Source organism: Callithrix jacchus, chromosome 8 (assembly GCF_049354715.1).
Source record: "Callithrix jacchus isolate 240 chromosome 8, calJac240_pri, whole genome shotgun sequence".
NCBI lineage: Eukaryota > Metazoa > Chordata > Mammalia > Primates > Cebidae > Callithrix > Callithrix jacchus.
Window position 1 is genome coordinate 39,566,424 of NC_133509.1, and position 25,845 is coordinate 39,592,268.

The following is a 25,845-nucleotide window of genomic DNA, read 5'->3' on the forward strand; positions in this document are numbered from 1 at the left end:
ATGTATTTGTGGCTGGCTTCTTTCAGGTAGCACAAGGTTTTCATCTTGTTACAGTGTGCGTCAATACTTTATTCTTTTTTATGGCTGAATAATCCATTGTATGGATACCATATTTTGCTTATCTGTTTCTCAGTTAATGGACATTTTCCACTTTTCAGCTATTGTGAACATGTTGCTATGAACATTTTTATACAAGTTGTTGTATAGACATATGTTTTATTTCTCTTGGGTGTATGCCTAGGAATAAACTTGCTGGATCATAAGGTAACTATTTTTTAGCAAATTGAAAAACTGCCTAACTGTTTTCCAAAGTGGCTGCAGTATTGTACATTATCACCAGTAATGTACCAAGGTTGAAATTTCTCCACATGCTTGCCAACACTTGCCTGTTTTATTATGGCCATCTTAGTGGGTATGAAGTAATATCACATTGTGGTTTTGATTTGCATTCCCTGATAACTAATGATACCTAGTATTTTTTCATATACTGTTAGACTACTGTATATTTGTATTTTTTTTTTTTTGAAATGTCTTGCTGTGCTGCCCAGGCTGGACTCGAACTCCTCAGACAGTTCTGCTTCCTCAGCCGACTGAGTAGCTGAGATTACAAATGTGCACCACCATGTCCAGCTATACATTTTCTTGATAGAAATGTCTCTTCAAATCTTTGCTTACTTTTAAACTGGGTTGTCCTTTTATTATTGATTGGCAAGCATTCCTTATATATGCTGGATAAAAATTTCTTGCCAGATACATGGTTCAAAAAATGTTTCTCCTGTTCAGTAGGTTGTCTTTTCACTTTATTGATGGTGTCATTTGCCCACAAAAGTTTTTAATTTTGATATACTACAATTTATCTATGTTTCTTTTGTCACTTGTGCTTTTGGTGTCATATGTAAAAACCATTGCCTAACTCAAGGTCATAGAGATACAATCTTACATTTTTTCCTATGAGTTTTATAGTTTAGTCCTTAGATTTAGGTTTATAATCTATTTTGAGTATAGTGTGAGGTAAGGGTTCAACTTTGTGTATGTGGGCCAGGAGTGGTGGCTCACACCTGTAATCCTAACACTTTGGGAGGCCAAGGTAGGTAGATCACTTGAGGTCAGGAGTTTAAGACCAGCCTTACCAACATGGCAAAACCCTATCTACTAGTAGTCCCAGCTACTCGGGAGGCTGAGGCACAAGAGTCACATGAACCCAGGAGGCGGAGGTTGCAGTGAGTTGAGATTGCACCACTCCATGCCAGCCTGGGTGACACAGTGAGACTCTGTCCCAAGAAAACAAAACAAAAACAAAAAAACCTTACATGTGACTGTGCAGTTGTCTTAATACAACCATTCGTTGAAACTGTTGTTTCTCCATTGAATTGTTTTGGTATTCCTGTAGAAAATCAATTGACCATAAGTGTAAGGGTTCATGTCTGGATTTTTGGTTATATTCTATTGATCTAAATGTCTTTCCTAGTACACCAACACTGTTCTGATTATAGTAGCTTTGCATTAGATTTTGACATTGGGAAGTGTCTTACAACTGTATTCTTGGCTATTCTGTGTTTCTATATGAATTTTAGGATCAGCTTGCCACTTTCTATTAAAAAAGCAACTGAGATTTTGAAAGGGGTTATATAAATATATAAATCAATTTGCTGAGAGTCCCTTAGATTTTATATTCATAATACTAAACTTAGGTCCTTACTAGTTTATTCTTTCTTAGAAAATTAATTTATTTACCTCTAGTTTATAACTAAACTTTGTATATATGCATTAAAAGATAACTTATTACAGTGTATTGGTGTTCAACTAACCTAGAAGAAAATATGAAGTAATCACTTTTTGTATTTTAAAAAACATAATATTGTATAGGCCAACTACCTCTATAGCAAAAATATCTACATACAGAAAAATTATATAAAGAGGAGTGCCAGAAGAGGTACCAAGCTATGTCAGAGTGGTATAAAATAGAGCAAAATTCTATATGACAGAAGAATTTTATAGGTCCTTGGGAGTTTTATTTTGTTTTACCTTATTGTTTTTTTCTGCTGCGATTCATTTTGTATTTGTAAGCATTAGCAAAAATTTTTGTATGGGGGGACATTAGATATGAATAATGCCTCTAAGGAATGTGGATAAGGATTTTAAAAAATGAACATCTTAGATTTTTATGATGCTTTAGATTCCATTGGTCCCTCAAATAAGACATGGGCAGCTATTTGATAGCTTGTGTCTTTCTTTTTATTAGCAAGTAAAAATTGTGTTGTTTATGGTGTAGAACATTTTTTTACATGAACACATTGTGGAATGGCTAAATTAAATTTGACATACACATTACCTCACATACTGATCATTTTTGGTGGCAAGTAGCTTGTGTAGTTTTGTTTAGTCAGTGAATACCATAATCCAGCCACTCTCAACCTTGGCTGCTATGCATCAGAATCCCTGGAGAGCTTTAAAAAATTCAGCTGCCCATGCAGCACACCAGATTAACTAAATCAGAATCTCTGGGATGGGGCTTGGACATGAGAATTTTTTAAAGCTTTCACAGTGAAGCCACTTTACATGTAACATTTAGAATTACTGCTGTACACAGTTGAAAATACAGGTAGATTGACCTCAGGAAAATGTTAACTATCCTGAAATGGCAATTGAAGTTTTGCCCCCCCTGAACTGTATGCCACTTTAATTGTAATGTCAACTACTATGAAAAGTATGGAATTATCAGGACATAATGATTTGGGTTTCTCTTTACCTGTGAACCAGTAATAAAAGAGTATCCAGTCACCAGAATTCCAAAATTCAGTACTGACTAAGATCAGTTATACATACTACCATATAGGTGGGCCTTTGTTTGTGTGGGGGGTGGATGTCTGTTGCTTAAAAAAAAGAAAATCAAGTTTGTAAGCCACCAGTTAACTGGAAAAAGCACTGAAGCCCTGGCCTTAAGAGTTTGGCAACCTGTGTTCTAGTATTAGCTCTGCTGTGTGACTTTGAACCCATGTATTTAAAATTTACATTTTATAAAATGGGGCCGTTGGACTGAAAGTGATAATCAGATTGTTTATTCAACAAATTGGCTTGCCTGTTGTGTTCTAGGCAAGGATACAGGGATGAACAGAACATAGAGCATCGCCTTGAAAAGCATGCAAAGGGCAAACATGAAGAATGTCTAAGTGTAGCTATAGTGAAATGTTCAGGGAATTAAGGGAATATAGAAGTTCTTCATTTGGTTTCAGTTTTGGACAAACACTTTAGTTGCCCATTTAGTGACCATTCACAGATGCTTGCTTTCCTAGCCACCTCTGCAGCTGGGGCATAGACCAGAGGAAAAGTCTGCAGGGCAGGTTTTCTTATGAAAGTTGACAGTTGAGCCTGGTCCAAGTGCAGTGGTGTTTACAGCTAATTGATCACAACCAGTTTTCTTTGTTGCATCTCTACTCTACTGCCTCGCTTGACTAAGCTGGAAAGGGAGAGAGAGAGAGAGAGAGAGAAGAAAAGAGAAAGAAGAAAGAAAGGAGAAAGAAAGAGAAGGAAGGAAGGAAAGAAAGAAAGGAAAGAGGAGAGAGGAGGGGATGGAGGGAGGGAGGGAGGGAGAGAGAGAAAGAAAAGAAGGAAGTTGGTTAGTTGGCGATTGAGAAAGCACGCCTTCCTGTTCTGGCCTTATTGTGTGGGGACATGATACTTTGTGCTACAGAGGTCATCTTGAGACTGTGAAGACCTAAGAACAAAGGCTTCCACACTGAAAATGGCCAAAGGAAAATACAAAGGAACCTGGATTTTTTTTTTTTGGAGATGGAGTCTCACTCTGTCACCCAGTCTAGAGTGTAGTGGCATGATCTTGGCTCACTACAACCTCAGCCTCCTGGGTTCAAGCAATTCTCCTGCCTCAGCCTCTTGAGTAGCTGGGACTACAGGTGCGTGCCACCACGCCTGGCTAATTTTTTGTATTTTTAGTAGAGACAGGGTTTCACCGTGTTAGCCAGGATGGTCCCGATCTCCTGACCTCGTGATCTGCCCACTTTGGCCTCCCAAAGTGCTAAAATTGGAAGCATGAGCCACTGTGCTTGGCCCAGGAGCCTGGATTTTTGATGTCAACAGTGAGCTGTTAAACCAACCCTAGGACTACCTTCCTGTGGGCTTATTGAGATAATAAAACTTCATATTGCTGTATCATTTGTGCTTTAAGAGTGGTTTGTGGATCAGCATCATCTGGGAGTTTGGTTAGAAATGTGGAATCTCAGACCCCACTCAGACCTGCTGCATCAGCATCTATACTTTATTTATTTATTTATTTATTTTGATTTTATTTATTTATTTATTTTTTTGAGGCAGAGTCTCACTCTTGTTGCCCAGGCTGGAGTGCAATGGCACAACCTCCACCTCCCAGGTTCAAGTGATTCTCCTGTCTCAGCCTCCCATGTAGCTGGGATTACAGGCATGTGCCACCATGCCTGGCCAATTTTATATTTTTAGTAGAGACGGGATTTCTCCATGTTGGTCAGGTTAGTCTCAAACTCTCGACCTCAGGTGATCCACCCGCCTTGGTCTCCCAAAGTGCTGGGATTACAGGCGTGAGCCACCAAGCCCAGCTCTAGCATTTATACATTAATAAGATCCTGTGGTGACTAAGATGCACATGAAAGCTTTTGAAGCACCAGTTTAAACCCACTTTAACTGGGTATTCTGTTCTATGCAAGCTTAATAACACTGATTGTGTGAGTACATCTTGTTTAGTTAGCTAGTGCTGCATTTATGATTATTATTTTTCCATTCCCTTTATAATTTCAATCTTGAATAGAACCTATGGTCATAAACATGATTTTCATATGATAAAGTCTTTAGGTTTCTAGAGTAACTAGTTTCTTAACAGCTAAGCTTGTTAGTGTACATTGAGGCTTAGAGGAATAATGACCAAAAATTTCTGAATACCACCCAGGACGTAAAATTTATTTGCAGTCAGAATTTGAATTTCTGGAATCATAATTGTCTTTGCCATCCACCAAGTGACAGTAATAGTTTGTTGCTTAATAATAAGAAATTGGATTCTGGTTTTTTAAAAATCTCTTTGAATTTTTATAGGTTTTTTGTTTATTTCTTTTATTGATTGATTTGGTATTTGTAAAGCGACTCACAGTTACACTAAAAAGAGCGAATTTTTATATCCATAAATTTATTGAAAAATTTCTCAGTTGACCTTTTATTTCCAATTTTTACAGCCAAAATATTACCCTGGAAACATAAAAATCTATGTCAACGATAAAACGGAATTACTGATGATGTTCATCTTTTCCTTTAACTTAAATTGTACATACTTTGGTTACAAGGATAAAATAGTGTAATGAGTTAAAAGCAGTAGTAGTAGAATTAACAAAGTGCTTTATTTTACAGGGAAAATATTTATCCCCAAACAGAAACCTATACAGACTTTTACAGAAGAAAAAGTATCTCTTGATCCAGAATTAGAAGAAGCTTTGACAAGTGCTTCAGATACAGAATTGTGTGACCTCGCAGGTATCACCTAAAACAAGTTAATTTGCGAATAAGTGTGGGTTGGAGAGAGGAAATACCAGCACATACCTATATATACATTATACAGATGTTTGCTTTTCCTAGCAAGTGCTGTTGAATCAGTAACCACATATTTGGCTTTATATTTTACATGATAAAGCTGACATAAAGAGTTTCATTACTCTCAATAGTGAAATGTTTATATTGAGAATGTATTTTTTGACATCTTTTCCCATGTTGTCATGTTTGAAAGTCTTTCTAAAATCTTTCATCAGCTGGTGCTCAGCTAGCAGCTGTCCCACCTGAGCACTGGAAAAGAGTCTTCAGAGTCATCTGCTGATGACCACCTTATCAGAAGACAGAGAGATACTTAACTAGAAAGTAGATTGGAACAGTCAGTTCTGAGCTATTCTCAACTTTTCTGAAGTGTATATGAAGTACTTCAAACCTCTAATACTAAACAGTATAAAAGCTAGTCAAACTTGCTTTTGTTGACATTTTATTATCCATATTACTAATTTTCAAGAAATACTTAACAATACCCTAAACCCTATTATTGTCAATATTGCCAATTTCTTATCTAGACTAGTATCTTGCCCACCCTACCACGTACAACCTATTTTCTTAGATAGATAAGTATGATGCATGGGGAGTTCTTCATACTAAATAACTCCAAGAACTAGTAAGTTTGAATGTAGCTCTGATGGTTCTTTGGAAAGGACCTTGGAAAGGGACAAGTCAAAGTGTGATGCCACAGCCAGAGCAGTAGTCTTATGGATTAAGGGACTGAGGACTGATACATCTGTAAATAGTACATTCATCAGAGTGGAATGAGCCAAGGACATCCTCTGGCATCTGCCTTATTTATGCAAAAGGGCATCAAAAACTAAATCCAAATTTATTTTTCCTCCTTAAGTGTCATTTTTGAAGGGTACTCATATCCTTACATATAAAAACCTAATACTTTTGGTATTCTACTCTTAGCTAGAATCCAAATGTAAATTAATGACATGAGATTAACAAACATTAAAATATGAAGGTTAATGTGAAAATCTGCTTTTTGTCACATTATGTTCCTAGAAACCTTGTGAAATTCATGAAGAGCAAAAATAGATCATTTCCATTTTCTCTCTTAGCCACCAGATGGAGCTAAGGATAGATTTACGTTTAGGATCAGGCTGCCTCCAACTCTGAATTTGGAAATGTGGGGAAATATAACTTTAGAAATGTGGGGGAAAATAGCAAGATTATTGATAAGAATGAGATTTTAGGTGATTTTTACTCATTTTATTCTTCTTTGTTTATGTGTGTGATCTGTAATTTATAGGAGAAGGTCAAGATACTGTTAAAATTATTGATAGAAAATTTTTGTTGTGAAACTCTTCATGTTTAAAACAATAAAAACTTTCTTTTTCTAAATTTATAGCTATTCTTGGGATGCACAATTTGATAACGAATACACAGTTCTGTAATATAGTGGGAAGTAGTAATGGCGTTGACGAAGAACATTTTTCAAGTGAGTACTTAAAATGGTTTGTGAATTCTAATTCTTTATAAAATATATTTTGTATTTGCCTTGTGTCAGCTTCAGTATTCACATACTAGTTGTTGTATACATGTTCTTGAAACCTGACATTTCAGTTTGGTGATACTAATCCAGAAAGCCATTGAAAATAGGGTATTAAATATTTTGTCCTTAATGTGTCAGCAAATGTAATAAAACCACTCTATGTCACTAACACTAAACAATATAAAAGCTAGTCAAACTTGGTTTTGTTGATATTTTATTATCATTATTACTAATTTTCAAGAAATGCATAACAATACTGACAAAGAAATTACATTATAAAATCAGATTCAGGAGAAACCACAAAACTATTCAGCTCCTAAAGCTTTCAGTCTGATGTGAAGTACTATATAGCCTAAAGCAGAGCTTTTCAGAAATTCATTTGTAGTGGCCAGGTGTGGTGGGTCATGCCTGTAATCCCATTTTCTGAGACGGAGGCAGGAGGATTGTTTGAATCCAGGAGTTCAAGGCCAGCATGGGAAACATAGACCCCCATCTCTATAAAATTTTAAAAATTAGCTGGGCATGGCGGCATGTCTCTAGTCTTAGCTACTTGGGAGGCTGAGGTGGGAGAATGGCTTGAGCCCAGGAGATTGAGGCTGCAGTGAGCCATGATCATGATACTACTCTTTGAGCCTGCGGGACAGAACAAGATCCTGCCTCAAAAAAAAAAAATTCATTTATAGGGTATTCTTTTTGTTTCTAATTTCAGTTATTTTATTAGGGTATTCCTTTTTTTTTTTTTTTTTTTTTTTTTTTGAGATAGAGTTTCGCTGTTGTTACCCAGACTGGAGGGCAATGGCACAATCTCGGCTCACCGCAACCTCCGCCTTCTGGGTTCAAGCAATTCTCCTGCCTCAGCCTCCCAAGTAGCTGGGACTACAGGCATGCACCACCATGCCCAGCTAATTTTTGTATTTTTAGTAGAGACAGGGTTTCACCTCGTTGACCAGGATGGTCTCGATCTCTTGACCTCATGATCCACCCGCCTCGGCCTCCCAAAGTGCTGGGATTACAGGCGTGAGCCACCGTGCCCGGCCTAGGGTATTCTTAAATTAGCAAGGTGATACATGCCTTTGTAGCACAGTTAAGCAATACATAAGTATATGTGGGAAGAAGTAAAAGTGTCTTCAGCCATCATGCCCTCTACTTCCCCAGACATCACCCTTTTAACTATTTGGTATATACCCTTCCAGACTTTGCACTGTTTATACTAATGTATACATGTTATACATAATCTCTTGTTTTTTACAAAAATTGGATTATACTGTAAATATTTATTGCACTTAATTTTTAATAGTAATTCTATTAGCTAAATTATTATTTTTTTTTTTGAGATGGAGTCTCACTCGGTCACTCAGGCTGGAGTGCAGTGGCACCATCTTGGCTCACTGCAACTTCCACCTCCCAGATTCAAGCATTTCTCCTGTCTCACCCTCTGGAGTAGTTGGGATTACAGGTGCATGCCCCAACTCCTGGCTAACTTTTTTTTGTATTTTTAGTATTTTTGTATTTTGTATTTTAGTTTCGCCATGTTGGCCAGACTGGTCTCAAACTCCTGACCTCAGGCAATCTGCCTACCTCAGCCTTCCAAAGTGCTGAGATTACAGGTGTGAGCCACTGCACCCGGCTAACTAAATGTTTTTGAATGCTTACTGTGGGCCATGTTCTGAGCACAGCTCTTGGACGTGGAGTACTCTCAACGTCCTCACAACAGTTCTGTGAAATAGATATTATTATCTTTAATTTGCATGTGAGGAAGCTGAGATTTTGAAACAATTAAGTAACCTCAATGTTTTACGCAAAGTCAGTGGTAAGGATTTTAACCCATGTTATTTAGTGTATCACTTAGCAATGGACCATATTTTCTAGTTAGTATGTATACATCTACCTCATACAGACAAGTGTATAACATTCCATTTTACGATGCTTTGTAATTTGGCCATCCCCCTTCTCATTTTTAAGTTTTTATTGTAGAAATGTTCAAACATACATAAGAGATAATATACTCCTCACCCAGCTTCAGCTGTTTTTAACATTTGCCAGCCTTGTTTCATTCATCTTCTGTCTCCCTCCCTAACCCTTCTACTTTTTTTTCCTGAATTATTTTAAAGCAAATCCTATTCATTTGTATTACATCACCTATAAATATTTCCATATGTTTTTCTCACAAATAAAGGGGTTTTTGTTAAATGTAATCATGATGCCATTATCAAACTTAAAAATTAACAGTATTTTCTTCGTATCATCTAATAACCAGTCTGTGTCCAGATTTCCTCTATTTTCTCAAAAATGTCATTTTGTGACTGGCTCAAAAAACGTTACACACTGCATTTGGTTGTTTGTCTTTTTAGTCTCCCTTAATTTCTTAACAGTTCTCCTCAACCTCTTTCCTTTTTTTTTTTTTTTATGCCATTTATTTTTTAAGAAACTGGGTTATTTGTCATAGAATTTTCCACATTCTGGATTTGGCTGATTTCAGCCTTATGGTATCATTTTATGTTTTTCTATTACCTACGTTTCTGTAAGCTGTTAGGTCTGGTGGCTTGATGAGATGCAGGTGCAGGTCCCTTTTGGCAACGATGCTTCATGGGTGGTGGAATCACATTAAGAAGTTTGTCAAGTCTGATCCTTCCTCTTTGGGGGAATGAGATTGATCAGTGGGTTCAGATGTAGGCAGCCTGATCCATCCATTTTAAGTTCCCCATGAACTTTTTGCTTAATAATTTCTGCATCCCATTGACTGGATTCATTATTTCATTAAGGGGCAAGGCTCTTGAGATTTCTTTCCCCACTCCACAGAATGTGGTTTTTGGTTTTATAAAATTAGAACTCATTCAATTTTGCATTCAGTGAGGAAGTTCTTCCCTAGCTATCTTGAAGTCTGCCTTGCTGAACTTATGTGAGAGGGAGTCCACTCTCTGTTGTTTAGCAGAGCTCCATTAGGAAGCTTTTCCTAGTCTTGAACCAAGTTCTGCTTCTTGGCAAGCTGTACTTGTTCTAATCCAGCCTTTCGGAACAGCACTAAATTTATCTCTTCTCGATTTCTACAGGATAACTCTGAAACAGCTAGCATACCTTCTTTTAATATGTACTTCTCCAGACTAAATATATTCAGATCTTTCACCTGACCTCAGGAAAGTAATTTTCAATCCTTCATCTAAGTTGATCTCCTCAAGATGCTGTGTGTGTGTGTGTGTGTGTGTGTGTGTGTGTGTGTGTGTGTATTCGAAAGTAATAAGATGGTCTTAGATGGAATTTATTGGATAATCAGTGCACCCTGTCTCAAGATGAGTTTTGCTCCTAAAATCTAGAGGAATCAAAGGCAGGAAGCAAAAAAGCCAAATAGTAGTCCATTTTGAACCCAGTCAGTCTTTCCATGTCAGTTGCTCTTACTTTTTTGTGGTCATTCACCAGTTTGTGAGCTTTTGTGGTCTTCGAATTGAATGACCACAAAAGGTAACGTTTTCCCCCAAAAATCTATCCATAAAAGTTTACCTTTTATAGGTGTTCATAGACCTCCACACACATGCATCAGAGCACAGTGATCTCATTAAAGAGCTCGAGGTCAGGTCCTCTGTCTTTCAACTTTGAAGCATCATATTCCTGTTATGTGTGGGTAGCTAAGTTAAAGATTGGGGAGTGAGAATGAGGGAAGGCAGTAAATTTTGGAGCTTCTGTCTCAGTAGCTCTTCTGTGTACCTTTACCTCCTCTCCCTCTCCACTCCTTATTCCTACCTTTCTTCCTATTCCTTCTTTCTTGCAGAAAGTTCTCCCTGTTTTCCCACTGCAGAGTACTCTCCATGGGAGCAAGAGGTAATGCACCCTTTCATCACCTTATTCTTCTCATTTAGGCTATATTTCTTTAAGTCTGTGATTCTTACTGCCTTTATGCCAATTATCAGTCAAATCTCAGAGCAATGATGAAATGCTAGATTTTATCATGCTAATACTTTATCTTAAATATTGCTAAAAAACAAAAGGCATCAACTTGTGCTATTAAATATATTTGAGTGGTAAAAATATCTTGTAATATACTAAGACAATGAAAATATTCATTTTTGAAGACTAATAACTGGCAAAAAAATGAAATGCTGAATATGTTTGGTATTTATATTCAGTAAAATTTTATTTCGATGCTTAAATATGTGTCAAGGCCATTTGTAGTGAATCATGCTTGTAATCCCAGCACTTTGGGAGGCCAAGGCAGGCAGATCACTTGAGGCCAGGAGTTCAAGACCAGCCTGGCCAATATGATGAAACCCCATCTCTCCTAAAAATACAAAACTTAGCCAGGCATGGTGGCAAGCACCTGTAGTCCCAGCTACTCAGGAGGCTAAGGCAGAAGAATCACTTGAACATGGGAGGCGGAAGTTGCAGTGAGCCAACATTGCACCACTGTACTCCAGTCTGGGCGACAGAGCAAGACTCCATCTCAAAAAAATAAGTTAAATAAATAAATAAATGTGTGTCAACACATAAAGGATCTTTTAGGAATTATGGGGATGGAACTTTTAAATCTGTTCTGTTGAATAAATATGTGTGTGTGTGAGAGAGAGAGAAAGAAATGTTACCAAGTCAATATCTGCATCCACTATAATAGTTATCAGCTGCTGCTCTTTTCATGTATCACTGCAGATGTGGTCAAAGGTGAAAAGATTCCTCCAGTATTTGATGAGCCACCAAATCCAACCAACGTGGAAGAGACTTTGAAGAGAATTAAAGAAAATGATGCTCATCTTGTTGAAGTTAATTTGAATAATATAAAGGTAAGTGTGTTAATCAGAGTGGCTTTGTATTGCTTCGAGTCAGTTGAACCTAGGATGAGAGCTGGGCAGCTGATAAAATCGTCTAGTTCTTTCTACTTTAAAGTTTTTGCTCCTACTAGTATGCCATATAGGTTTCTTCATATTTTAGCTATTAAAGTATTATGGCGGGAACTGCAGCTTGGGTGCAGACATGGCCAAGTCCAAGAACCACACCACACACAACCAGTCCCGAAAATGGCACAGAAATGGTATCAAGAAACCCCGATCACAAAGATACGAGTCTCTTAAGGGGGTGGACCCCAAGTTCCTGAGGAACATGCGCTTTGCCAAGAAGCACAACAAGAAGGGCCTAAAGAAGATGCAGGCCAACAATGCCAAGGCCATGAGTGCACGTGCCGAGGCCATCAAGGCCCTCGTAAAGCCCAAGGAGGTTAAGCCCAAGATCCCAAAGGGTGTCAGCCGCAAGCTCGATCGACTTGCCTACATTGCCCACCCCAAGCTTGGGAAGCGTGCTCGGGCACGCATTGCCAAGGGGCTCAGGCTCTGCCGGACAAAGGTCAAGGTTAAGGCCAAGGCCAAGGATCAAACCAAGGCCCAGGCTTCAGCTCCAGTTTCAGTTCCAGCTCAGGCTCTCAAAGGTGCCCAGGCCCCTACAAAGGCTTCAGAATAGATATCTTTGTCTGCCAATGTGAGGACAGAAGGACTGGTGTAACTCCCCTGGGGCTGCCATCTGCATGGGGCTGGGGTCCTCCTGTGCTATTTGTACAAATAAACCTGAGGCAGGATTAAAAAAAAATAAATAAAGTATTATGGCATAGTATTTTCTAACTTGCTATTTGAAGGGTTTATCATCTAAAAATGTAAACCCTACAAACTGTCAGAATAAATCTCTCTGTTTTTTTTTTTTTTTTTTTTTTTATTGGATTTTAGGTTTTGGGGTACATGAGCAGAGCATGCAAAGACAGTTGCGTAGGTACACACATGGCAGTGTGCTTTGCTTTTCTTCTCCCCTTCACCCACATTTGGCATTTCTCCCCAGGCTATCCCTCCCCACCTCCCCCTCCCACTGGCCCTCCCCTTTTCCCCCCAATAGACCCCAGTGTTTAGTACTCCCCTTTCTGTGTCCATGTGTTCTCATTTTTCATCACCCGCCTATGAGTGAGAATATGCGGTGTTTCATTTTCTGTTCTTGTGTCAGTTTGCTGAGGATGATGTTCTCCAGATTCATCCATGTCCCTACAAACGACACGAACTCATCATTTCTGATTGCTGCATAATATTCCATGGTGTATATGTGCCACATTTTTCCAATCCAGTCTATTATCGATGGGCATTTGGGTTGATTCCAGGTCTTTGCTATTGTAAACAGTGCTGCAATGAACATTCGTGTACATGTGTCCTTATAGTAGAACGATTTATAGTCTTTTGGATATATACCCAGTAATGGGATTGCTGGGTCAAATGGAATTTCTATTTCTAAGGCCTTGAGGAATCGCCACACTGTCTTCCACAATGGTTGAACTAATTTACACTCCCACCAACAGTGTAAAAGTGTTCCTTTTTCTCCACATCCTCTCCAGCATCTGTTGTCTCCAGATTTTTTAATGATCGCCATTCTAACTGGCGTGAGATGGTATCTCAATGTGGTTTTGATTTGCATCTCTCTGATGACCAGTGACAATGAGCATTTTTTCATATGATTGTTGGCCTCATATATGTCTTCTTTCGTAAAGTATCTGTTCATATCCTTTGCCCACTTTTGAATGGACTTGTTTGTTTTTTTCCTGTAAATCTGTTTGAGCTCTTTGTAGATTCTGGATATCAGCCCTTTGTCAGATGGGTAGACTGCGAAAATTTTTTCCCATTCTGTTGGTTGCCGATCCACTCTAGTGACTGTTTCTTTTGCCGTGCAGAAGCTGTGGAGTTTCATTAGGTCCCATTTGTCTATTTTGGCTTTTGTTGCCAATGCTTTTGGTGTTTTGTTCATGAAGTCCTTGCCTACTCCTATGTCCTGGATAGTTTTGCCTAGATTTTCTTCTAGGGTTTTTATGGTGCCAGGTCTTATGTTTAAGTCTTTAATCCATCTGGAGTTAATTTTAGTGTAAGGTGTCAGGAAGGGGTCCAGTTTCTGCTTTCTGCACATGGCTAGCCAGTTTTCCCAACACCATTTGTTAAACATGGAATCCTTGCCCCATTGCTTGTTTTTGTCAGGTTTATCAAAGATTGTATAGTTGTATGTATGTTGTGTTACCTCCGGTGCCTCTGTTTTGTTCCATTGGTCTATATCTCTGTTTTGGTACCAGTACCATGCTGTTTTGATTACTGTAGCCTTGTAGTATAGTTTGAAATCCGGTAGTGTGATGCCCCCCGCTGTGTTCTTTTTGCTTAGAATTGACTTGGCTATGCGGGCTCTCTTTTGGTTCCATATGAAGTTCATGGTGGTTTTTTCCAGTTCTGTGAAGAAAGTCAATGGTAGCTTGATGGGGATAGCGTTGATTCTGTAAATTACTTTGGGCAGTATAGCCATTTTCACGATATTAATTCTTCCTAACCATGAACATGGAATGTTTCTCCATCTGTTTGTGTCCTCTCTGATTTCGTTGAGCAGTGGTTTGTAGTTCTTCTTGAAGAGGTCTCTTACGTTCCTTGTGAGTTGTATTCCAAGGTATTTTATTCTTTTTGTAGCAATTGCGAATGGCAGTTCGCTCTTGATTTGGCTTTCTTTAAGCCTGTTGTTGGTGTAGACGAATGCTTGTGATTTTTGCACATTGATTTTATATCCTGAGACTTTGCTGAAGTTGCTTATCAGTTTCAGGAGTTTTTGGGCTGAGGCGATGGGGTCTTCTAGGTATACTATCATGTCGTCTGCAAATAGAGACAATTTGGCTTCCACCTTTCCTATTTGAATACCCTTTATTTCTTTTTCTTGCCTGATTGCTCTGGCTAGAACTTCCAGTACTATATTGAATAGGAGTGGTGAAAGAGGGCATCCTTGTCTAGTGCCAGATTTCAAAGGGAATGCTTCCAGTTTTTGCCCATTCAGTATGATATTGGCTGTTGGTTTGTCATAAATAGGTTTTATTACTTTGAGATACGTTCCATCGATACCGAGTTTATTGAGGGTTTTTAGCATAAAGGGCTGTTGAATTTTGTCAAATTCCTTCTCTGCGTCAATTGAGATAATCATGTGGTTTTTGTTTTTGGTTCTGTTTATGTGGTGAATTACGTTGATAGACTTGCGTATGTTGAACCAACCTTGCATCCCCAGGATGAATCCTACTTGATCATGATGAATAAGTTTTTTGATTTGCTGTTGCAATCGGCTTGCCAATATTTTATTGAAGATTTTTGCATCTATGTTCATCATGGATATTGGCCTGAAGTTTTCTTTTCTTGTTGGGTCTCTGCCGGGTTTTGGTATCAGAATGATGTTGGTCTCATAAAATGATTTGGGAAGGATTCCCTCTTTTTGGATTGTTTGAAATAGTTTTAGAAGAAATGGTACCAGCTCTTCCTTGTGTGTCTGGTAGAATTCGGCTGTGAACCCGTCTGGACCTGGGCTTTTTTTGTGTGGTAGGCTCTTAATTGCTGCCTCAATTTCAGACCTTGTTATTGGTCTATTCATAGTTTCAGCTTCCTCCTGGTTTAGGCTTGGGAGGACACAGGAATCCAGGAATTTATCCATTTCTTCCAGGTTTACTAGTTTATGTGCATAGAGTTGTTTGTAATATTCTCTGATGATGGTTTGAATTTCTGTGGAGTCTGTGGTGATTTCCCCTTTATCATTTTTTATTGCATCTATTTGGTTGTTCTCTCTTTACTTTTTAATCAATCTGGCTAGTGGTCTGTCTATTTTGTTGATCTTTTCAAAAAACCAGCTCTTGGATTTATTGATTTTTTGAAGGGTTTTTCGTGTCTCAGTCTCCTTCAGCTCAGCTCTGATCTTAGTTATTTCTTGTCTTCTGCTGGGTTTTGAGTTTTTTTGATCTTGCTCCTCTAGCTCTTTCAATTTTGACGATAGGGTGTCAATTTTGGATCTCTCCATTCTCCTCATATGGGCACTTATTGCTATATACTTTCCTCTAGAGACTGCTTTAAATGTGTCCCAGAGGTTCTGGCACGTTGTGTCTTCGTTCTCATTGGTTTCGAAGAACTTCTTTATTTCTGCCTTCATTTCGTTGTTTACCCAGTCAACATTCAAGAGCCAGTTGTTCAGTTTCCATGAAGCTGTGCGGTTCTGGGTCTCTTTCTGAATTCTGAGTTCTAACTTGATTGCACTATGGTCTGAGAGGCTGTTTGTTATGATTTCAGTTGTTTTGCATTTGTTGAGCAGTGCTTTACTTCCAATTATGTGGTCAATTTTAGAGTAGGTTGATGTGGTGCTGAGAAGAATGTGTATTCTGTGGATTTGGGGTGGAGAGTTCTGTAAATGTCTATCAGGTTTGCTTGCTCCAGGTCTGAGTTCAAGCCCTGGATATCCTTGTTGATTTTCTCTCTGGTTGATCTGTCTAGTATTGACAGTGGAGTGTTAAAGTCTCCCACTATTATTGTGTGGGAGTCTAAGTCCTTTTGTAAGTCCTTAAGAACTTGCCTTATGTATCTGGGTGCTCCTGCATTGGGTCCATATATGTTTAGGATCATTAGCTCTTCTTGTTTTATCGATCCTTTTACCAGTATGTAATGGCCTTCTTTGTCTCTTTTGATCTTTGTTGCTTTAAAGTCTATTTTATCGGAGATGAGAATTGCAACTCCTGCTTTTTTTTGCTCTCCATTTGCTTGGTAAATCTTCCTCCATCCCTTTATTTTGAGCCTTTTTGTATCCTTGCATGTGAGATGGGTTTCCTGTATACAGCACACTGATGGGTTTTGGATTTTTATCCAATTTGTCAGTCTGTGTCTTTTGATTGGTGCATTTAGTCCATTTACATTTAGGGTTAGTATTGTTATGTGTGAATTTGATACTGCCATTTTGATGCTAAGTGGCTGTTTTGCCTGTTAGTTGTTGTAGATTCTTCATTATGTTGATGCTCTTTAACTTTTAGTGTGATTTTGGAATGGCTGGTACTGGTTGATCCTTTCTATGTGTAGTGCCTCTTTAGGAGCTCTTGTAAAGCAGGCCTTGTGGTGACAAAATCTCTGAGTACTTGCTTGTTCGCAAAGGATTTTATTTTTCCTTCACTTCTGAAGCTCAGTTTGGCTGGATATGAAATTCTGGGTTGAAGGTTCTTTTCTTTAAGAATGTTGAATATTGGCCCCCACTCTCTTCTGGCTTGTAGTGTTTCTGCCGAGAGATCTGCTGTGAGTCTGATGGGCTTCCCTTTGTGGGTGACCCGACCTTTCTCTCTGGCTGCCCTTAGTATTCTCTCCTTTATTTCAACCCTATTGAATCTGACAATTATGTGCCTTGGGGTTGCTCTTCTTGCGGAATATCTTTGTGGTGTTCTCTGAATTTCCTGCAATTGAGTGTTGGCCTGTCTTGCTAGGTGGGGAAAATTTTCCTGGATGATGTCCTGAAGAGTATTTTCCAGCTTGGATTCATTCTCTTCATCCCCTTCTGGTACACCTATCAAACGTAGGTTAGGTCTTTTCACATAGTCCCACATTTCTTGGAGACTTTGTTCATTCCTTTTTGCGCTTTTTTCTCTAATCTTGGTTTCTCGTTTTATTTCATTGAGTTGGTCTTCGACTTCAGATATTCTTTCTTCTGCTTGGTCAATTCTGCTATTGAAACTTGTGCATGCTTCACGAAGTTCTCGTATTGTGTTTTTCAGCTCCTTTAATTCATTCATATTCCTCTCTAAGTTATCCATTCTTGTTATCATTTCCTCGAATCTTTTTTCAAATCTTTTTTCAAGGTTCTTAGTTTCTTTGCATTGATTTAATACATGATCTTTTAGCTCACAAAAGTTTCTCATTATCCATCTTCTGAAGTCTAATTCCGTCATTTCGTCACAGTCATTCTCCGTCCAGCTTTGTTCCCTTGCTGGTGAGGAGTTTTGGTCCTTTCTAGGAGGTGAGGTGTTCTGGTTTCGGGTGTTTTCCTCCTTTTTGCGCTGGTTTCTTCCCATCTTTGTGGATTTGTCCGCTGGTCGTCTGCGTAGTTGCTGACTTTTAATTGGGTCTCTGAGTGGACACCCTGAATGTTGATGAAGTATTTCTGTTGCTTGGTTTTCCTTCTACCAGTCTAGCCCCTTCGCTGTACGACTGCTGAGGTCCGCTCCAGACCCTGCTTGTCTGGGGTGCACCTCTAGCAGCTGTGGCACAGCGAGGGATGCTACCAGTTTCTTTTTCTGCTATCTTTGTCCCAGGATGATGCCTGCCTAATGTCAGTCTTTTGGATATAGAGGGGTCAGGGAGCTGCTTGAGGAGACAGTTTGTACTTTATATGGGCTTAATTGCTGAGCTGTGAGCTCTGTTGTTCATTCAGGGCTGTTAGGCTGCTATGTTTGATTCTGCTGCAACAGAGCTCATTAAAAAAACCCTTTTTTTCCTCAAATGCTCTGTGTTGAGGGGTTTGGGCTTTATTTTTGGATGTCTGTTGAGGTCCTGCCCAGCTAGGACGCAGACTAGCCACTGTTTGCCTGCCGAGGCTCCGCCCTGCTGTTGTGAGGCTCGCCCTGGCTCTGCTGTTCTGCTGTTCTCCGCCACGCCCTGCGGCGGAGTCTCTCTGTTGTAGCGGGTTGCCTCGGCAACGGCAGGCTGCGTCAGCAGTGGGCGTGTATCTCAGTAGGGACGGGTTGCCTCGGCAACGGCTGGCTGCGGCAGCAGTGGGCGTGTATCTCAGTTGGGGCGGGATGCCTCGGTAATGGTGGCCGCCCCTTCCCCTCAGCGCCTCTCGGGCCGTCTGCACGGGGCTTGTTTGAAATCGCGGTTTTGTTCGTCCCACTGGGCCAACCCTAACGCTCTGTCCCGGCAATCCCCTGGGCTGGCCCACTGTCCAAGTCTAGCTCAGTCTCAAGTCCCGCCCTCTCACGTCTCCGGTTGCCGGTTCAACGGGGCACCCGGACAAGCGCGCCCTGTGGGGAGCGCTGGGTAGGGCCGGCCGCCGCCACCCCGGCTGCCGGCTTCGCCAGGCGGAATATCTGCCTGGCGTCCCGCGTCTCCTCTTCACTTGGGAATTTCCCCGTTCCGTGGGCAACAAAGATCAGTCTGGAAATGCAGCTCAGACTCACCTCTCTCTGGTTTTTTAATACTACCCACTTCTAAGAACATTTGGTCTGTTGGGTCTTGCTTTTTTTTTTCGTTTTCTGAGGCTGAGTTTTGCTCTTGTTGCCCAGGCTGGAGTGCAATGGCGTGATCTCGGCTTACCGCAGCCTCCACCTCCTGGGTTCAAGTGATTCTTCTGCTTCAGCCCCCCGAGTAGCTGGGATTATAGGCATGTGCCACCACGCCCGGCTAATTTTGTATTTTTAGTAGAGATACCATTTCCCCATGTTGGTCAGGCTGATCTCGAACTCCCAACTTCAGGTGATACAGCTACCTCAGCCTCCCAAAGTGTTGGGATTACAGGCGTGAGCCACCGCGTCCAGCGGGCCTTGCTTTCTTAAAATTTGGTTCCTTAGCCAGGTATGGTGGTGCATGCCTGTAATCCCAGCTACTCAGGAGACTAAGGCTGGAGGATGACTTGAGCCCAAAAGTTTGAGACCAGCCTGGGCAACATAGAGAGACCTGCCACTGCCCCATCTCAAAAAATAAAATAAAACTTAATTTTTTGAGGTAAAATTCTCCCTTTTAGTGTACAGTTCTATGGTTTTTGACAGGTACATACAATTTTGTACAACCACCATTACAGTCAAGATATAGAATGTATCTGTCACCAGAAGTTCTCTCATACCCCTTTTAGTCATTCTCTTCCCCCAGCTCTAGCCCTTGACATCTAACCTATTTTCTTTCCCTATCATTTTGCCTTCTCCAGAATGTCATATAAATAGAATTCTATAGTATCGTATTTTGGGTCTGGCTTCTTAACATAATGCATTTGAGATTCATCCATGGTGAATGTGTCAAATATGCTGTAGTTTGTTTGTCTGTTCATCAGTTGGTAGACAGGGGTCCCTTCCAGTTTGGGATGGTTATGAGTACAGTCACTGTATACTTTCACACACAGGTTTTTGTGTGAGCATGTTTTAAATTCTCTTGAGTAAACACCCAGGAATAGGCTTTCTGGGTTTTTTTATTTTTTTATTGCATTTTAGGTTTTGTGGTACCTGTGCAGAACATGCAAGACAGTTGCATAGGTATATACATGGCAGTGTTTTATGCTGCCTTCCTCCCCTTCACCCATATTTGGCATTTCTCCCCAGGCTATCCCTCCCCAGCTCCCCCCCACCCGCTGTCCCTCCCCTATTCCCCCCAATAGACCCCAGTGTTTAGTACTCCCTCCCCTGTGTCCATGTGTTCTCATTTTTCATCACCCGCCTATGAGGGAGAATATGCAGTATTTCATTTTCTGTTCTTGTGTCAGTTTGCTGAGAATGATATTCTCCAGCTTCATCCATGTCCCTACAAACAACACGAACTCATCATTTTTGATTGCTGCATAATATTCCATGGTATATATGTGCCACATTTTCCCAATCCAGTCTATCATCAATGGGCATTTGGGTTGGTTCCAGGTCTTTACTATTGTAAATAGTGCTGCAATGAACATTCGTGTGCATGTGTCCTTATAGTAGAACAATTTATAGTCCTTTGGATCTTAATTTGAGTTTTAAATAATGTAACTCTTCCTTGGAGTATAAGGAAAGAAGCAATTAGTTAGGAGGGCATAGGGGTAATTAATTACCAAAGAGTAAACTCAGGTTATCTCTTAGATATAGCCATTTTGTAATAGCTTCATTATAAATTCCTCATTTTAAAACTTGATTTTTTTTTTCTAATTGGGGGACAAAGGGAGGAGAGCATCTGGAAATCACATGAGCCTAAGGACAAAAACCTTTATGCTACTCTAGGGAGTGATCCTTCCTGTGAGTAAAAGAAGGAAAGCCTCAGAGAAACCTTATATTCTTAGTTGATTACTAACTTTTTTTTTTTTTTTTTTTTGGTCAGAGTCTCACTCTGTTGCCCAGGCTGGAGTGCACTGGCTTGATCTTGGCTCACTGCAACCTCTGCCCTACCCCAGATTCAAGTGATTCTTGTGTTTCAGCTACCTGGATAGCTGGGATTACAGGCGCCCACCACCACACCCAGCTAATTTTTGTATTTTTAATAGAGATGGAGTTTCACCATTTTGGCCAGGCTGGTTTTGAACTCCTGACCTCAAGTGATGCACCGCCTCAGCCTCCAAGTGCTGGGATTACAGGTGTGAGCCATTGCACCCGGCCTATTTTTATTTTTTTAATTTGATCCCTGTGTATCTCCTTCTCTAAATAAACAGTAATGATCTGAAAACAACAAGACTAGAGGGAATTGAAGTCTCGGATACTATGGAGAGAAATCAGCACCTTCAATAACTTTATTTTCTCTTCTTCAAGTAGTGTGGGGTTCATCGCTCAGTATTTTGTAGCTTAAACTAAGTGACTGAGAACTGTCTGTCTGCCTCAGGAATCATACTCATGAGAGATGGACTCCTGCATCTCTCTCCTTGTAGAAAAGTAAATCCACTTTTAATTTCATTTAAAAGGAATAATGAAAGGTGAAAACAGTGAGAATTTTTTTTAAACCTAAGTGCTAGAGAAATGGTGGTATGTACTCTGCTGATTCAGTAGTTTATGCAAATACTCCATCATAGAGAAATCAGATAAATATGGAGGAAGCTGCATTATTTGTTTTCATTTGTAGACTACTCTTATGTGTTTATATAATTTCTGTATACATTTTAAAGCAAAAATAAATACAGATGTACTTGATTAATGAAAACTAGATATAATGAAAATTGAAATGTAATGATGTTTTATGTTATTGTCTTTCAAGAATATCCCAATTCCAACCCTAAAAGATTTTGCAAAGGCTTTGGAAACCAACACACATGTGAAATGTTTCAGTCTTGCAGCCACCCGGAGCAATGACCCTGTTGCTGCTGTAAGTAGCTACTAGTGAGAATATCAAAAGTATGGCGTAGCCAGGATGTGTTACGGTGGTGATTTTTATGAACAAGATTTACTCCTTTTTTATAGTTGATGTTTTATCTCACTATTAGGCAGCATATTAGTTACTACCTTATTATGTTTATTTTTTCCTGTATTTCCTTCCTATGATTTTTTTTCCTTTTTTCCACCTCCCAGCTTTCCTTCCTATGAATTTTTAAAAACGTAAATGGAATCACGTAGTATATGTTGTTCTGCAACTTGATTTTTCACTCTGTGGTTCATCTTTAAATTTTTGTTGTATCAATACATAAGGATCTACCACCTTTTATTTTAACATCTGCAGAGGATTCCATTTATGGAATCCTCTAGTGGTGGATTTCTGTTAAATGCTTTTGCTGTGTATCTTGAGATGATCATATGGTTTTTGTCCTGCATTCTGGCATGACTTTTATATGTTGAACCAACCTTTCATTCCTGAGATAAATCCCACTTGATCATGGTATAAACCATTGGTTTCACTTGGCTTTGAGGATATCACTCCCTTGGGGGCTCCCCTTACCTCAGTGGACATTTCTTCTCAAAGCCCTGTGCTGGTTCTTCCACATCTTCTCAACCTCTAAATACTGGAATGGCCTAGAACTTGGTCCTTCTTTTCTCTGTGTACACTGACTTCCTGGGTGATCTCAGAAATACATATATTATTTCCATGTACTTGCTAATGACTCCCAGAGTTATCTACAGTTTATACCTCTCTCCTGAACCCTGTATTCATGTCCAGCTACCTCCTCAGCAGTTTTACTTGGATGTCTAATGGACATTTTACTTATAAGTCCCTAACCAAACTCCTGACTTCCATCCTGTGCCTGCTTTTCTGTGCTCTTCTCTATCTTACTAAATGCAATTTCAGTCTTTCATTGCTCAGGCACAAAAAAAGAAAAAAAATAATGGAATCATTCTTGACATCCCTTTCTTACAACCTTAAACATACCTTTAGTCGTATCTTTAAAATATTTCAGAATCCAACCACTTATCACCATTTTCACAACTACGACCGTGATCCAAACCACCATCTTTTCCTACCTGAATTATTGCAACAGCCTCCTAATTGGATTACCTTCATCTGTTTTACCTACCCCAAATCAATTCTTTACATAGCACCAAGAGTGATTCTTTTAAAACTTAATTTATCTCATTCCTATTCAGAGAATCCTCTTGCAGCTTCCCATCTCACTGAGAGTAAAATCAAGCTATTTCTTTTTCTTTTCCACTTAGACTTCAGAAGAAAATCAAAATATTTCAATGGCCTTATAAGTCTTCACATAAGTGGACCTCATCTCCTTTACTTGCCTTTTATTTCATTCTACCCTAGCCATATAACCTTCTTGTACTTCCTCAAACATGCCATGTGGACTCCCAAATCAGGGCCTATACACTTGTTCCTCCTGCCTTGAACTTTCTTCCTAAAATAATCCACAAAGCTTCACCTTATCACTTTGACTCTTTGCTCAAATGTCACCTTGTAGGTGACTTTTCCTGGTAACTCTATATAGAATAGTAACCCCACTTCCACCCCTAGTATTCCCCATCTACCCTATTGTGCCTTTTTACCCTCTAACATTGTGCTTTGCTTACTGTTATTATCTGTATCCCTCCACAACTAGAATGAACAGTCCGCCAGGCAGGGACCAATATGTTTTATTTCTGAATCTCTAGAACAGTGCTAATCAAATAATAGACCATCATTAATATTTGAATAAATGTATGGATAAGGGATTTGTTCCAGGTCACATAACTAGTTGTTGCTAATATAAAGTACATGTATGTAGATATCAGCCACAGTTTTTTCTAGTATCTCCTATTTACTTTTCTTTAACTTTAAGCTTGGCCTTACTCATATCTTCTGTAGTTTAACCTTGCTTTTGATCCCTCTAAGGGGCTGTTTTATATAAACTCATGCTCACTCTTCTTTCCTCTTGTTCCCCTCCTTCCTTTCCTTCTTCTCTCTTCCTGCTTCTCTCTTTCTCTTTCGTTCCCAGTCTCCCTCCTCTTTCTTTTTTCACTCGTAGGCTTCTGCTAATTAATCAATATAGTATTTATTAAGCACTGAGTCAAATATCTAACACTGTACCATATCCTGTGAGAAAGGAAACAGAAGCAGATTGAACACATATCATTTACTTGAGGAATTTAATATTTCCTTAGCCCCTTCTTCTCAGTGGCCTTTGTGCTCTTCTCGTTCTGATTATCTATGTTCTTTTCTGGCTTTCTGCCTTGACCATTGCTTTTCGCCTCTGCCTTGGAAATTAGTATGTAATTTACCCTCATTTTGGCTTCACATTATCCAGCTACAGCAAGTCCCAAATAAGAAAGATGTTCCAGGGATATTGATGAAGTTGGTCTAACACAGAAACTGAAAGAACGAGAGAGACAGAAGAAAGAAGCATGAAGTAGGGAATGAGTAGAGATTGTCACCCATAGGGAATTACACGTGACCAAAAAAATCGAAGGATCATGACGGGGTATATATGAAAAGTAGGTACAGGCCAGGTGCAGTGGCTCATACCTATAATCCCAGCACTTTGGGAGTCCGAGGTGGGGGATCGCTTGAGCCCAGGAGTTCAAGACCAGCCTGGGCAACATGGTAAAACCCCATCTCTACAAAAAATACAAAACTTAGCCCGGATGGTGGCGCACAACTGTAGTGTCAGCTAGCTACTCAGGAGGCTGAGGCAGGAGGATCAGTTGAGCCCGGGAGGCAGAGGTTGCAGTGAGCTATGATCATGCCATTGCACTCCAGCCTGGGTGACAGGGCAAGACCCTGTCTCAAAAAGAAAGAAAAAGAAAAGTAGATACAGTTATCCATGGGTTCAACCAACTTATGATCAAAAATGGAAAAAAAAAAAATCCATGAATTTCCAAAAGTAAAACCTGAATTTGCTATATGCCAGGTACTATGTTGAATCCATGAGAATGAAGTGATGTGTAGGCACTGTATTTGATATTTTTGTTTATTTTTGTTTTTGAGACGAAGTCTCACTCTGTTGCCCAAGCTGGAGTACAGTGGCACAATCCCAGCTCACTGCAACCTCCACCTCCCAGATTCAAGCAATTCTCCTGTCTCAGCCTCCCAAGTAATGGGACTACAGTCATGTGCCACCATGCCCGGCTAATTTTTTTGTATTTTTAGTAAAGTCAGGGTTTCACTATGTTTGTCAGGCTGTGATCCTGTCCTTGTGATCCGCCCGCCTCAGCCTCCCAAAGTGCTGGGATTACAGGCGTGAGCCACCACACCTGGCCTGTATTAGGTATCTTAAGTAATCTAGAGATAATGTAAAGTATACAGGAGGCCATATGCAGGTTATATACAAATACTATGCCATTTCATATAAGGCACTTGAGCATCTGAAGATTTTGGTATCTGCGGTGGTCCTGGAACCAACCCCCAATGAATACTGAGGGATAGCTGTACATTTGAGAGCTATGGGGTACTGTGTGAAACTGAAACAACTAATGACAAACATTAAGGCAGTTATGTTAATTAATGTATTTGTTTATGGCACGTACAATATGTAGTAGGTACTATATTCAAATTTTAATCTCTCAATATTTTCTTTTTTTTCTAGGCTTTTGCAGAAATGCTGAAAGCGAACAAAACTTTGAAGAGCTTAAATGTGGAGTCTAACTTTATCACAGGAGCTGGGATTCTAGCACTCATTGATGCCTTAAGAGATAATGAAACCCTGGCAGAGCTCAAGATTGACAATCAGGTCAATGTTCTACAACAGTAACTTCGAGAAAACTACAGCCCACACTGCTGTGTAGGGTTTGGCAACTCAGGATGGGGATGGGAGAAGGGCTGTCAGGGATTCCTATTGGAAGATGGTGGGCTGAAAAGAGAGGACATTTGGGGTATCTAGAATATTAACTTAAGGTGTTTAATGGTGTATACAATTTAAAGGTGTATACTCTCCCTAGA

General features: G+C 39.7%; 1 protein-coding gene across 1 annotated transcript in view; it reads left to right on the plus strand.

Annotated features, from left to right (window-relative positions):
- Positions 1 to 25,845, plus strand: part of TMOD3 (tropomodulin 3) — a 95,067-nt gene that overhangs the window by 60,978 nt on the left and 8,244 nt on the right. The window contains exons 4-8 of the mRNA XM_002753489.7: positions 5,386 to 5,508; positions 6,932 to 7,021; positions 11,711 to 11,841; positions 21,754 to 21,861; positions 25,493 to 25,636. Coding sequence (XP_002753535.1) covers positions 5,386 to 5,508; positions 6,932 to 7,021; positions 11,711 to 11,841; positions 21,754 to 21,861; positions 25,493 to 25,636 — 596 coding nt within the window. The remainder of the gene's footprint in view (positions 1 to 5,385; positions 5,509 to 6,931; positions 7,022 to 11,710; positions 11,842 to 21,753; positions 21,862 to 25,492; positions 25,637 to 25,845) is intronic.